General features: G+C 40.4%; 1 protein-coding gene across 1 annotated transcript in view; it reads right to left on the reverse strand.

Annotated features, from left to right (window-relative positions):
- The window catches only part of RALGPS1 (Ral GEF with PH domain and SH3 binding motif 1), a 392,441-nt gene that overhangs the window by 229,689 nt on the left and 146,862 nt on the right, over positions 1-15,890 (reverse strand). The window contains exon 7 of the mRNA XM_042781469.1: positions 10,217-10,343. Coding sequence (XP_042637403.1) covers positions 10,217-10,343 — 127 coding nt within the window. The remainder of the gene's footprint in view (positions 1-10,216; positions 10,344-15,890) is intronic.

Below are 15,890 nucleotides of genomic sequence, written 5' to 3' on the forward strand. Positions count from 1 at the left end.
TGTGTCTGTGTTAATTGGTTTCCCTTTTCTTTGTTGAAGAGGGTCTGTGCAATCCTTCTGCCTAGTCCGCCATCTTGCCCCGCCTCAACCTGCTTGCAAGCTTTTAAGATCCCAGTCGCTACTCGCCAAAGTAGGTGGAACAATGTTTTGTGTAGTGTGTTATGCCAATTGAGCTTGAAGGCCCCTGCGACTACGGTCCCAAGTGAGGTTCAACTACTCACTCCCTCTGGGTAGCTGGCTGTGGCCAAGAAGTGACTACAACCTTTTCTCTTGTCAGCTCTACTATATACTGGGAATTCTTACAGAACATACAAATACACTTGTAGAATCATTGTCTGCCAACCCTACACATGGTCTTGGGTACACTCCCTGCTGCATAGACATACCAAATAGTTCAGCCTGTCTACCCATCTATCCACCTATATACCCGTGTTTGTCTTCACTGACAATGCAGTACTGTATGTGCAAAAGGGTTCATCGTTGTTGTCTGCACCTCTCATGTACCTCTCTATATCTTCCTCTTCCTCAGTGCCACCATGTTGTACAATTGGTACATTGCCCTTCTCTTCACCCAAATCAATACTTATCTCTACCTATCTAACAGTGTTCCCTCCCCTCCCCTCCTACCCCTGGTAACCAACAAAGAAAATTTCCTTCCATATATAAACTTTCCTTGACTTTTACAATAATGGACTAATACAATATTTGTCCTTCTGTGATTGCCTTATTTCACTCAGCATAATCTCCTCCAAGTTCATCCACGTTATGCGGTGTTCTGCAGATTCTGTGTTATTCTTTAGGTTTGCATAGTATTCCATTGTGTGCATGTACCATAGTTCGGTTATCCATTCCTCAGTTAATAGACACCTAGGCTGTTTCCAACTTTTTGCTATTGTAAATAGTGCTGCAATGAACATGGGTGTGCGTATGTCTGTTCCTGTCATGGCTCTCACTTCTTTAGGTAGGATATATACCTAATAATGGAATGGCTGGGTCAAATGGTATTCTATTTCCAACTTTTTAAGGACTCACCATACTGCTTTCCACAGGGGTTGTACCATTTGACAGTCCCACCAGCAGTGTATGAGAGTCCCAATCTCCGCATCCTCTCCAGCATTTGTTATTTTCTGTCTTGTTGAACTTTGCTGCTAGTGCAGGGGCAAGATGGTATCTCATTGTTGTTTTGATTTGCATCTCTCTAATGGCTAATGATCGTGAGCATTTTTTCATGTTTGTTGCCCCTGCCATAGTCTTTTAAAGCCACTCTGACTCATGTCCTGGGAAGTAGAAGTTCTGTCAGCATCTTCAGTTCAGTTCCTTCTGCTCTCTGCAGACCTAGAGCAAGAGCACCCATGCTTGTTCCTTCCCCCTGGTTTCAAGGGGCCCATAGCTTATATGTTCAATGATAATGGTTTCAAGTCATTCCAAGGCTTTGCTCTAAAATGTATTATTTTTAAAGAACTTTTCCTCTCCCTTTAGCAATTTGTGAAGTACAGTGATTCACCAAGAGTGTCCCTAACTGTTCTTCCCACCTCTGGCTTGATCTCTAAGGTACTCACCATGCTGTAGCCAAAGTGAGTGTGTTAAATCCCATGCAGTCATGCTTTTACTTAAAACCTTTCCTAGCCTAGATCCCCTTTGCTCTTAGGTTGGGTCAGAGCCTTATTCTCCAACTCCCAGTATCTAGGCCCTAAGTAATCATGCCACTCCCTTCCAGTCCAACTGCTTCTCATGACATCCTCCCCATCCCCTCTCCCCACCACCCCCACCACCTCTCCTTTCCGACCAGTATTTCCAATAAACATGTTTTTCTCCACTTCAGGGCTCTTGCACAAGTTGTTGCCTTTGTCTGGAATGCTCACTCCCCTCACTTTCCACCCCACCCCTGCCTACCTCTTCATCTAAACCAACCAAACCTATGGCTGTCGAATTGATTCCAACTCATAGTGACCCTAGAGGGCAGAGTAAGACTGTTTCATAGGGTTTCCAAGGCTGTAATCTTTACAGAAGCAAACTGCTTTCTTCCACAGAGTGGCTGGTAGGTTTGAACCGCCACCCTTACAGTTAGTAGCCCAGCACTTAACCACCGAGTCACAGCACTACTTCCGCTTCATCCATTTGACACTAATTCATCCTGTAGGGCTTCATTTTCCTCCAGAAAACCCTTCCTGGTACCCACAGACTGGGCTGGGTTTCCCTATATATTTGCTCCTGTAACACCTTGCCTTTCCCTTCGTAATGCTCTGCTCACTTTTCATTACTTATTTCACTACCAATGATCAGTACAAGTCTGTGAGCTCCATAAGAACTGAGATGGTAGTGACTAATCCATCACCTAACCTAAAGAAACTGCTTACTGAACATTTGATGACAGACAGTGAGAAGGAACACACCTGCAGAGAGCCCTGGCGCAAGCTGCCTGGGGTCATGGTATAAGCTCTTCACTCACCTTGCTATTTTGGGGGTTTGGGGGGTATCAGAGTAAACATACTCCAGTGCCTGCTACTTTGTTTCAAAGTACTTTTTAATTTTCAATAGTTTAGATCTATTTATTTTATGGTCAAAAAAACAAAAACAAAAACTTGCCTTTGTTTTAAATTTTACAGTGTACTTGAAAATAAAGGCTTACTTTTAAAAACAACAGAAGAGTTTGCTTGTTTGAAAAGAATAGCTTATGTCCTGGAATTTTACTTCACCTATTAGAGGTCTTGGTAAATTTATTAAGAATGTTCTCCTAATATTCAGAACTGTCAGAATGCCTAATATTTGACCCTTGAGAGATCTCAGTTTTTCCACACTGCCTAAGGTTACTTTCAGAATCAGCTCCAAACCTTTTAAAATCCATCACATACCAAATTTTATTTAGTTACTTCCTAGAGAGAAAACTAAACACCCCCTAAATCAATAAAGTTGCTAAGAAGTAAATGGTGTAACCATTCTTCACAGTTCTTTGCCTCCTTTTGTTTTCATTAAGCTACAAATAATTGACCTATTTCCCACCATTATTTTCACACTTTGAAAAGTAATTTGTAAGAAACTTTTTAAACAAAAGAGAGTCTTACTTTTTAAATGTAGTTAGTTTATCCCTCCAAAAAACCAAACTCATTGCCTTCGAGTCGACTCCAACTCATAGCAACACCTCCTTGGGTTTCTAAGGTGGTATCACTACAGAAGTAGATTGCTCAATCTTCCTCCCTGTTTTTTAAATTACGTTTTATGAGGAACTCAGTACACCAAAGTATAGCCCACTGGCTCTAAAATGTGCAGCAAAAGGAGTTGTAATATACACCCACAGGGTTAGTAACAACTGCTAGTACTTCATAAGGGTGTCTTTACATGAAGTAAGAGATATGCATGTTAAATGTCCCAGGAAGTCAACTAGCACAGAATATTCCATGGAGATTTAAAAGAATCATTACAAAAATAAAACCCATATTTGCCATTAGAAGAAAAAGTGCTGAAGCAGCATTCAAGGTCTCAGGTTGCGGAACCAATAAGCACTTGAAATACCAGGGACAGACTGAAAGACCCTCCTAGAGAGTAACTCTCCCCACCTCCAGGAATGAAAAAGACCTACAGTGAGAAATAAGCCAGAGGAAACAGAAATGGTCAAGTTTCAGACATTTGTTCCTAGACTGTACTTCCCAGCAATTATGTAACTATTCCTCTTTAAAACTAAGCCTTCTTGAGACAGGTTGGGTTTTCAAGAAGAAGCTGCAACTGAAACCACAATGGATTTGGGCAGAGTCTGCCCACGGCAATCAGATGTGTAGGTAGGACCCTTAGCTGCCATCAGGATGAACAGTCCCAATGAGCCTCAGAATGGGATCTTGTTTCATTCTTTTTAATGTAAATTGTGAAGCCCCTACAGTAAAACTATATACACTATTCTGAGACAGGAAGCACACAGGAGTCACTTCCTGTCCTTTCCCTCTGACCTGTATATATCAGTAGTCATTCTGACACAAGTATCAGAAACGCAATCCAATTGACTTACGGAGAGAGGGAAATAATTATAATAGTTATAATCATAAATAATTATAATTATGAAGGGACAGGAATATGACAGTTGTTAAGCTGGTCTTCCTTAGAATCAGAAGCAGAATGGCCATGCAAGAGAATGGAGGTCTACACAGAACCTGTCAGAAAGCACCTGCCACAAAAGGCAGCTAAGATGAGGTTGTCAAGCACAAGGAGGGCTACATCTGTCCAGGAACTCTGAGTGCCAAGAGCCTGAGGCTGCATGTACATGGGAAATGTGGATGTGCCCTGTGGCTTGAGGACAGCTATCATAGTCACCCATAAGAGACTCCTGGTCAGTGTTCTGAGGGGCAGATCCATCCTATGGGAGAGATCTGAGGTGCATATGTTAGTCTGAGGACAAGCAACATGGGTCAGGAAGGTGACATGGTTGTTGTTGTTGTTCTTAAGTGCCGTCGAGTCGTTTCCGACTCATAGCGACCCCACGCACAGCAGAACGAAACACTGCCCGATCCCACGCCAGCCCCACAATCCCTGCTATACTTGAGCCCATCATCGCAGCCACCGTATCAATCCATCTCCTTGAAGGCCTCCCCCTCTTTCGTCGACCCTCCACCCTACCAAGCATGACATCCTTCTCCAGGGAATGGTCCCTTCTTACAACATGACCAAAATAGGTGAGACGAAGTCTGGCCATTCTTGCTTCCAAGGAGCATTCTGGCTGCACTTCCTCCAGGACAGATCTGTTAGTTCTTTTAGCAGTCCATGGTACTTTCAGCATTCTTCGCCAGCACCACAACTCAAAAGCATCAACTCTTCTTTGGTCTTCCTTATTCATTGTCCAGCTCTCACATGCATACCAGGCGATTGGAAATATCATGGCTTGTGTCAGGCACACCTTAGTCCTCAAGGAGATATCCTTGCTCCTCAGCACTTGAAACAGTTCCTTCGCAGTTGACTTTCCCAATGCTACACGTCGTCTAATGTCCTGACTGCTGCTTCTGTTGGCATCGATTCTAGAACCAAGCAATGTGAATTCCTTGACAACCTCAATCTTCTCTCCATTGATTGTGATGCTGCTCATTGGTCCAGTTGTGAGGATTTTTGTTTTCTTTATGTTGAGATGTAATCCATACTGCAGACTGTATTCTTCAACCTTCATCAGTAGGTGCCTTAAGTCATCCTCACTTTCAGCAAGCAAAGTTGTATTGTCTGCATATCTCAGGTTGTTAATGATTCTTCCTCCAATCCTGATACCACGTTTTTTTTCATATAGTCCAGCTTCTCGGATTATTTGCTCAGCATATAGATTGAATAAGTGTGGAGACAGAATACAACCCTGACGCACTCCCTTCTTGATTTTAAACCATGTAGTGTCCCCTTGTTCTGTTCGAACGACAGCATCCTGGTCAAGGTACAGATTCCTCATGAGTACAATCAAGTGCTTGGGGATTCCCATTCTTCTCAATGTTGTCCATAATTTGTCATGATCCACACAATCAAATGCCTTTGCATAGTCAATAAAACACAAGTAAACATCTTTCTGGTATTCCCTGCCTTGAGCCAAGATCCATCTGACAACAGCTATGATATCCCTTGTTCCACATCCTCTTCTGAATCCAGCTTGAACCTCTGGAAGTTCTCTATCAATATACTGCTGCAAACGTTTCTGAATTATCTTCAGTAAGATCTTACTTGCATGTGATATTCATGATATTGTTCTATAATTTCTACATTCTGTGGGATCACCTTTCTTTGGAATGGGCACAAATATGGATCTCTTCCAGTCAGTTGGTAACATGGTATTGGTCATTATTTCCTCAGCAGAGACCCACTGAGTAGGTCTCAGAAGAAAGTGCACAGAAAGAAAGAAAATCACAAGAAAGAGCAGAGATAAGTCATCCCACTTCATACAGTGACCCATGGAGGCTACCTAAAATTCATAAATGGCAAAGAACATAGAGACAGCAATCATAAGAGTATTCCTGGTCATCTAAACAGTGGAGGTAAAAAGGCAGGAAAAGGCAGTGTCAAGAACTTAAGGCTTCACAACAGCCAGAAAGTAGAAACAATGCAAATGTCCATCAACAGATGAATAGGTAACCAAAATGTGGTACACTTACAATGGAATACTATTCAGCCATAAAGAGAAATGAAGTCTGATACATGCTACAACATGGATGAAATGTGAAACAATTTTAAAAAATAATAAAAAAAAAAAAAGCTGCCATCAAGTTGATTTCAACTCATGACAATGCTATGTTTCAGAGTAGAGCTGTTTTCCATAAAGTTTTCAACGGTTAGTATTTCGGTAGATTTCCAGGCTTTCTTCTAAGACGACTCTGGGTAGACTCAAACCCCCAACCTTTTCATTAGCAGCCACTAAAAGACAAACATTGTATAATCCCACTTAAGTGAAGTATCTAGAATAGGCAAATAATGCACAGAGACAACAGTTCACTGGTGATTACCAGGAGCAGGTAGGAGAAGGAAACGGGAAAGTTTTGCTTAAGAGGTACTATTGAGTTTCTATTAAGGATGATGAAAAGATTTAGAAACAGGTAGTGGTGATGGCTGCATGACACGATGGCTATAACTAACGTCACTGAACTGGATACATGAAAACTGCTGATGTGGCAAATATTTCATTATACATATATTTTATCATAACAAAATTATTTAAAAAGAGAAAGAAAAGAAAGTTTAGGCTATTTTACTGCAGACCATTTATGCCAGGCCCTGGTTCTGCCATTTTCTAGTCATGTGACCCTAGGCAACCCTTCTGCTTACTCCCTGGGTTATTGTGAGCATTCAATGAGATGATGCATTAAAACATTTAGCACAGTGACAGGCACAGAAAAGGCAGAAAATAAATGACAGCTCTCCTGATCATTATTATTAGAGAGAAGAGGCTGTCCTTAACAATGCTAGAGTGCCACGGCAGGGAGTGGACTAGACTAGTCCTTACTCTAATAACATCAATTTCATCAGCAGCAGACTAGCTTCGGGCAATGTGGGAATGGGCTTGGGAGTAGTGCATATCAACATTCCCTCCATTTGTAGCTCTAAGATAGACACCAGGTAGAAAGACACTGCACTTCATGGCACGAAAGAAGAAGAAACTAAGGAAATGATAAGAAAGCATGAAGAAAAAAACATAGTGATATTCAATTCAACAATATGGAATACAACTAAACAAATCCGTTAATCAACAAATGTGAAAAGGTTCTACTGTCCAATTAACAGGCAAGATCCCAGATTGGGTTCAAAAGCAATTTCCAACTAAATGGTATTTGCAAAGACCACACCTAAAACAAAGCAACTTAAAAATATTAAAAGCTAAAATATAGTCAAAGATTCATCAAAAAAATATAAATAAATATAAAGCAGAAGTTGCAGAATTAATATTACACAAAGAAAGAAAAGCAAGACAATTTTGTATAGGATACTTCACAATGAACTTTAAAATGTCATAAACTTGTAGGTTTTAAAAAGTATTAGAGATTAGTCCTGTGGCTTAATAGATGATCAATTTCTGTAAATGTTTAATGAGCCTTGAAAAGAAGTTATAATACCGCCAATTACTCTCATAATTATATTATTAAAATATATATATATGATAATAATATAATAATAATATATTATTATAATATATACATAATTTTTGACAACTTACTCTATCAAGGACAGAAATATGTGCAGACTCCCCTTGTGTTTCTAAAATGCACATATATCATATATGTAAAAAAAAACTAGAGAGAAGACTATTTTTAACAACCCAAGTCCTTCACGGTGTCCAAAAGTTGAAACAACTCAAATGTTCATCAACCCATGAACAAATAAATATGGGATTGAGGTCTCTTTTTGGGGTGATGAAAAGGTTCTAAAATTGACTGTAGTGATGGCTGCACAATTCTGTGAACAAACTAAAAACCAATGAATTATATACTTTAGATAAATTGTATAATATACAAATTATATCTCAATAAAACTGTTAAATAAAACCGCAAGAAACTCAAGTCCTTGAAAATTAAAAACTACTACCTTAAATCATTCTTGAATAAAAGAAAAACGGAATCCATAATTACAGAATATGAAAAGAATATTACTGAGAATACTATTACATCAAAATGTGTCAGGTATAAAAAAGCAACAGCGAAAGAAAAAATCGTAACCTTAACCACTGTCATTATTAAAGTAGAAAAAAAAATGTATAAACTCAAATGAACCAATAATTCAACTCAAGCAGTTAAAAGAAATAATAAGATAACTTAAGAAAAAAGGAGAAAGTAATTATAAAAGACAAACACAGAAATTCCCTATTTCATCCAATTTAAGATGTCATCTATCATAAAATGCATGATTATTTTATGTTATCACTAAGGAAAACTGCTGCCAAATAAATAATGTCACAATGTTTCTTATCATCAATTGAAAGATTCGTCCCAGTTTCAGAGACGTTAAAATATGAGGGGTGAGGGGAAGGAAGGAAGAAATGCATCACAAAATTGATGAAATACAGCAAATCAGAAAGACAGTACAAAAGGAAACCAATCCAAAACCCAATTAGTTGACAAGACCAATCAACAAACCTCTGGCAAGGCAAATTAAAAAAGGAAAGAGAACAAAAATGTAAAATATTATGAATACAAAAGCAAATATAATAATATATACATAGAAGGTTGAAATTTACAAGATTACTATATAAAATTCTATGATCAAAAATTAAATAAGAAAAAACTTTCTGTGCTAATAATTTAAAAAACCTGGATCAAATGGACAATTTTCTACTAAAAAATAAATTTTCCAAATTGACTCCCAAAGAGTTAGAACATCTAAATAAACAATGCCCATGAAAGAAATTTTAAGTTGTCAAAATGCATCTCTAAAAAATACACTGGGTCCCTGAAAATATTAAGGAGTCACTTCTATGAAACCTGAATTTCCCTTGCTAGTAAAATTGTTTTGATTAAGTTATTTCAGTTATAAAAAGATATAAACTTTTTTCATAATGTTAGTACAACCCTGAAACAAACTACATGGAGAATTTTTCACCTATCAAATTGGTAAGGATTAAAAAGTTATGATTGTATATAATCCTAACTATATACATATAGTGTTTGCAACACAGATGTTCAATGCAGCATTTTAATAGCAAAAACTTGGAAACAACTTAATGATTAGTATCAGAGAGAAGATTCCATGATGACAAATCCATCTGATGGGTTTGAGTTATACTATAGAAACACTGGGAGCTCTGGTAGCATAGTGCCTAAAGGCACTTGACTGCTAACCAGAAGGCTGGTGGTTCAAACCCATCAGCCACTCTTCAGAAGGAAGATGGGGCAATCTACTTCCGTAGTGACACTGCCTCAGAAACCCAAGGAGGGCTCGCTATGAGTCAGGTCCAACTCCATGGCATATAACAACAACAACAACAACACAGAAACATAGATAAAGACATTAAATGTTCATGATTGTTGTCGTTAGCCGCCATTGAGTAGTGACCACCTGTGTGCAGAGTAGAACTGCTCCACAGGATTTTCAAGGCAGTGACCTTTCAGGAGTACAATGACAGGCTTGTCTTCTGAGGTGTCTCTGGACAGGTTCGAACCACCAACCTTTCGGCTAGTAGTCCAGCATTTAACCAGTTGTGCCACTCAGGGGCTCCAATGTTCACAAAGGAGTAAAAATGTGTATTTTTATATCTACTAAAATGAATGAAAGGATATGGAGCAAAATATTGATCATCTCTAGGTGGGATAACAAATGATATTAATTTTCTTCTCTTCTTAATCCCTTACAATACACATGCATTAATTTCTATTCAGAAAAATCAAAGATTGTTATTATAACCTTGTTTTCACATTTCTTACAAAGTACTCTAATAATATCCAGAGATCCAGAACAGAGACAGGTTTGGGCCCAGGCTTCCAGTTCAGGAGAATATGGATGAGACAGTAAGAGTCTTGCTACTGTAATTGTGACCCTCCTGGAGGCCTTGGCTTTACTGTCATCTATATAAGAGACAGGACATCTTTTGTCTCAAAATCTCATCAAGTTCTCATCCTTGGGAAGTATCACCAGCCTGTTGCAATCCAAAGAGCCAACCAATAGCCTCTTTATCCATGGCCCATGGTGTTTCCTGGCAATTTCTCAACTAGAAACTTTAAAAACACTGTACTTGACACTGAGCAGATTTCTCCAAAAATAATAAGCCAATTCAGATTCCTACCTAGATAGGGAATACTGGGAACCATCTTCAGGCTTCTGATATATTCCCGCGTCCGTTTGTAATTATCTTCTTTAGACATCAGGTAGTCCAATTTCTCAAAGGTAGTCTTGTCTTTTCTATTCAAAAGCTGGAGAGAGAAGAAGATGTAGAGTATAAGACAGAAGGGAAATAAACCAGAAAAAAAGCTTAAAAAAAGGGGGATAACTATCAATGAAGAACAAAAGGAAGTATCTTAAATAGCATGTCTACAGCATGCCAAATTCTGGGCACAACTAAAGGCTTTAAAACACTATTTCATGCAGAGATGGAAAGTTTCATGGCTTCAATTTGATTGTTTTCATAGAATTTCACACTTGATGATATCCTTTGAAGCCACCTAGTCCACTGCTATAAATGATGCCAGAATCTCATGCATAGCACCAATCTCCTGGTTGCATAGACTGTACAACAACAAAAAGCTAAGAGCAAAGCTTAAGGTCATCCAAGAGTTATTTCACAGCCACATTAGGTCTCTTCCCCGTAGTCAACAGCTGCTTGCTCCCTCCTCAACAGCTTTTCCATTGCTTAAGGCCCTCAGGAAATCCCATGATTCATATGTGCATGCTGTGCCATAGCCAGGCCTCTCTCCAATCTAAGCTGTCTCTTCCAGATTCTCTGCAGTGTACAGCTATGCCATATTTCCCCCAAAGTATGGCATTTTAATAATAATAAGTCAACCTTCTTTTCCATATGCCTAAAGAGGATTCGGGAGCTCTGGTGGTGTAGTACCTAAGGCATTTGACTGCTAACCAGAAAGCTGGCAGTTCAAACCCACCAGTCACTCCCCAGAAGGAAGACTGGGCAAGCTGCTTCTGTAGTGATACCATCTTGGAAACCCAAGGAGGGGTTGCTATGAGTCGAATCCAACTCAATGAAAAACTCAGTGAGTTTTTGAGCTTAAGGGATGATTCAGTTAAGCAAATACAGGATAAGCAGGTATCCACAGCCCAGAGACTGAAGAAGCAAGATCTGACTGAATCTCTGGTATGTGAGGCTGGTCATTAGAGAAGGGGAAGAATTAGACACCTGAACTGCTTTGCAAGACTTGATGCTAAGGACTCATGTTGCCACAACATGGCAACAAGTCTCCTTGAGTAAAATGGCTTTGAGAAAAGGAGTGCAGGCTGAGAGAACAGGCTTGAAAGAAAGACGAAGGCCACTAAGAGAGGGACAGCTTGGCCATGGCCTGTGATTGATGTTGGGAGCTCCATCTGCCAGGACCCCATACTTGTGGGAGCTGAGATCAACGGCTAAGGCCAGAAGTGGAAATGGAGAGGAAGCCCAGGCCTGGAATGTCCTTGACCTAGTCTGGTGCTGAAACTCCTCAGTGGTCTGTGCAAGGCCCTAGACCAACAGAGCTGTCATGTCCTTCATACTGAAGATGGCCAGCATTCAACAGCCCCATCATGCAGAAGAGAGAAGGGGAACAATGACTTTTTAGCACCAGGGAGGCAGGCCAGTTTCCCTTTTTGTACTAAAGCAGCCTCCCTGGGGCGCTTCAGTAGGTTGTGCAACTTCTTATCTGACATTTTATTTTCTTTTGTGGGGGGTCAGAAGAGCAGATAAAAGATGTGACCGCATCAGCACCCTGCATGTTGTGAAATAGTTCATACTCATTACATAATCGTAAGACTAGCTCTTCACTAATGAGCTTTTCCTGACTATCCTGATAGTTCCTTTTGTACACACAAACTACAAGAAGCATTTTCACCTATAAAATTAGCAAAGATTTTTAAAAAGAGAGAAAAAAAAAAAACATGAAAATATTCAGCATTTGTGCAAGTGGGAAAAGATCGGCAATACTTCTTACACAGCCTTCCCCTGATACTGATAATGGTCTGTTCTGTAACGTTCACATTTTGAGCTGGAAAGGTTGGGGCAGAGGGAAACTGGTGTCCTAGCAATTTGACACTCTCCTGCCACATGACATAAACAGTCCCAATGTCTACAATGACAAGATAGTTACATGGTGGAGCCTGGTACCATCAATTGCATCCTAATATAGTGTTAATTCTTGGCACCCAGGTCTCCAAATCCCAGATTCAGGCCACATCTGGTGCATCAAGGAGCCCCAGGCAGGTCCTGCCTGATTCCTCAATCCTCAGTCTCTGGAGTGGCAAAGGATGCAGCTATGCAGCTATGCAGCAGCTCACTGCAATGAGAAGCCATGGCTTATGGACTCCAGGGAAGAGAGGCAGAAGAACATGCTGAAAGGAAAATTCCCAGTGCTGAAGAAGTTTACGAATAAAAGGCAAGCTTTTCCTTTTCCACTAAACAGTCCAGGACACCTCAGGGTGGGGATGTCACACAGATGCAGGACTGCTCAACTAGGCCACCAGTTCAAAGCTGTTTCCCACCACGTTAACAAATGGACAGAAAGTAACAACATCTTCCACTTGCTGTTTATGAAGTACTTCAAATACAACAACTCCTCTTTACAAACCCCAGGGGTACAGATGACAGATGGAACCAGGACTGGTACCTTCATCTCAGGTTAACAAACACAACGGGTATGTGATTTGTCCAAGTCCCTTGGGGAATTCGACTCAATATAGAGAGACATATGTATTATAATGATGTGGTAAGTGAGTGAACAGAGACTGAGTCAGATAAACAGAAAATGAATTATTGGAGATGGAGATGTCCAGGAAAACTATTGAGAAAGGAGGTATTTGAAGTGAGCATGTAAAGGTAATGAATTTGTTAAATGAATAATATATATCCAGATCAGAACCAGATACTCTAGTCGTGAAACACTTTATTGCAAAGTTGAACAAGCCCCTCGTTCAGGGGGTTGTATTCTTACTAATACAACCAGGAACCCTACTTACTTGGCAATCACTCATATTCATCCAGCAGTTAAATGAATCTCAACGTCTTCCTCACATACACTGTGGCTGAGCCATGCTGGCTCCAATGCTCAAGTCATTGTTTCTCTGGGCCCAGCTGGGGGATTGCCCAAGCCCTCTGCCATGTTCACCCTGTCAGTCCAGCCTGTCAAATGCCTCTACCCACGGTACCACAGAGGCGATCATCCTTTTATCTGTGTCCTAACAAATGTGACCAGACCAATGTTAGGTTAGAGCCTAGGGAATGTCTCCTGCAGATTGACATCAAACCGACAAATGGGGTTCTTTAGGGAGAATGAGAACCAAAGGCTACATCTGCATTCTTCCTAAATTTAAAACCAGGCTACTCCAGGTCACAGCTCCTTCTGTTAATCTTGCCTTATCCACATACTGCCTACCACCCCTCACCCCTACACACACTCACACACACATAAAGGAAGGCTAAACCTAGATAACTTCTCTCATCTGTGCCTACAAATGAGATTCAGAACAGCATCAGAATTCTCAATGGCAATGCCCAGGATGCTAGAAGACACAGGAAAAATGCCTCCACAATTCTGATGGAAAGTGATTTTCAATTTGGAATCAAACCTTCGATCAAGTATGTTTTTGTTGTTAGGTGTGGTCAAGTCAGTTCTTACTCACAGTGACCCTGTGTACAACAGAACAAAACGTTGCCCACTCCTGTGCTATCCTCACAATCTTTGCTATGTTGAGCCCATCCATGAAGCTACTGTGTCAACTAATCCTATTGAAGGTCTTCCCTTTTTTGCTGACCCTCTATTTTACCCAGCATGACACTTTTTCCCTGGGATTTGCTCCAGCTGATAACATGACCAAAGTACGAGAGATCAGGTCTGGCCATTCTTGCCCCTCAAGAGCACTCTAGCTGTACTTCCTCCATGACAGATTTGTTCATTCTTCTAGCAGTCCATGGTACTGTCAGCATTCTCTACCAGCACCACAATTCAAAAGTACCAACTCTTCTGCAGTCTTCCTTATTCACTGTCCAGCTCTCACATGCATAGGAAGAAGCTATTGAAAATATCACGGCTTGGGTTAGGTGTACCTTAGTCTTCAAAGTAACATCTTTGCTCTTAAACCCTTTACAGAGGTCTTCTGCAGCACTTCTTCGTCGTCTTTTTTTGGTGCAGCAATCAAGTATAAAGGATAGAATAAAAATAATTTTAGCTATGAAATATCTCAGGACATATATTTCTCACTTATGCTTATTTAAAAACTACTTAAGAATTTCTTCTAGCAAAATGGAGGAATAAACCAGGAACAGAAAGACATGGGATATAGGAAACTGTGGAGCAAAAGCAAAAAAGGAGGTTCTGGGATAGGCAGCAGACATTTTAAAAACAACCAAATTGGTATCAATAAGTTGTACATCTGTAAAAAGCTGAACCAGCATATGTGCTATATGTTGTATTGTTGGGTGCCGTCCAGTCGCTTCTGACTCATAGCGACCCCATGCACAGCAGAATGAAACACCGCCCAACCCTGAGCCAGCTCTGTGATCCTTGCTATACTTGAGCCCATTGTCACAGCCACTGTGTCAATCCATCTCATTGAAGGCCTTCCCCTCTTTCGTCGACCCTCCACCTTACCAAGCATGACATGCTTCTCCAGGGAATGGTCCCCCCTGACAACATGACCAAAGCAGGTGAGATGAAGTCTGACCATCCTCCCTTCCAAGGAGCATCTCGGCTGCACTTCTTCCAGGACAGATCTGTTAGTTCTCTTGGCAGTCCATGGTACCTTCAACATTCTTCACCAGCACCACAACTCAAAAGCATCAACTCTTCTTCGGTCCTCCTTATTTATTGTCCAGCTCTCACATGCATACAAGGTAATTAGAAATATCATGGCCTGTGTCAGGCACACCTTAGTCCTCAAGGAGACATCCTTGCTCTTCAGCACTTGAAAGAGTTCCTTCGCAGCCGACCTACCCAGTGTTACACATCGTCTAATGTTCTGACTGCTGCTTCCATTGGCCTCAATTGTAGAACCAAGCAACATGAATTCTTTGACAACCTCAATCTTTTCTCTGTTTATCATGATGCTGCTTATTGGTCGGTCCAGTTGTGAGGATTTTTGTCTTCTTTATATTGAGATGTAATCCATACTGCAGACTGTGTTCCTCAATCTTCATCAGTAAGTGCCTCAAGTCATCCTCACTTTCAGCAAGCAAAGTTGTATCATCAGCATATCTCAGGTTGTTAATGATTCTTCCTCCAATCCTGATGCCACATTTTTCTTCATATAGCCCAGCTTCTCAGATTATTTGCTCATCATAAAAACTGAGTAAGTATGGGGAAAGGATACAACCCTGACACACTCCCTTCCTGATTTTAAACCATGTAGTGTCCCTTTGTTCCATTCGAATGACAGCCTCCTGGTCAAGGTACAGGTTCCTCATGAGTACAATCAAATGTTTGGGAATTCCCATTCTTCTCAATGTTATCCATAATTTGTCATGATCCACACAATCAAATGCCTTTGCATAGTCAATAAAGCAAAAGTAAACACCTTTCTGGTATTCTTTGCCTTGAGCCAAGATCCATCAGACAGCAGCTATGATATCCCTTGTTCTACATCCTCTTCTGAATCCAGCTTGCACCTCTGGAAGTTCTCTGTCAATATACTGCTACAACCGTTTTTGAATTATTTTCAGTAAGATCTTACTTGCGTGTGATATTAATGATATTGTTCGATAATTTCCACATTCTGTGGGATCACCTTTCTTTGGAATGGGTACAAATATGGATCTCTTCCAGTCA

Source organism: Orycteropus afer, unplaced genomic scaffold (genome assembly GCF_000298275.1).
Source record: "Orycteropus afer afer isolate SDZICR_OR568_19922 unplaced genomic scaffold, OryAfe1.0 scaffold00123, whole genome shotgun sequence".
Classification (NCBI taxonomy): domain Eukaryota; kingdom Metazoa; phylum Chordata; class Mammalia; order Tubulidentata; family Orycteropodidae; genus Orycteropus; species Orycteropus afer.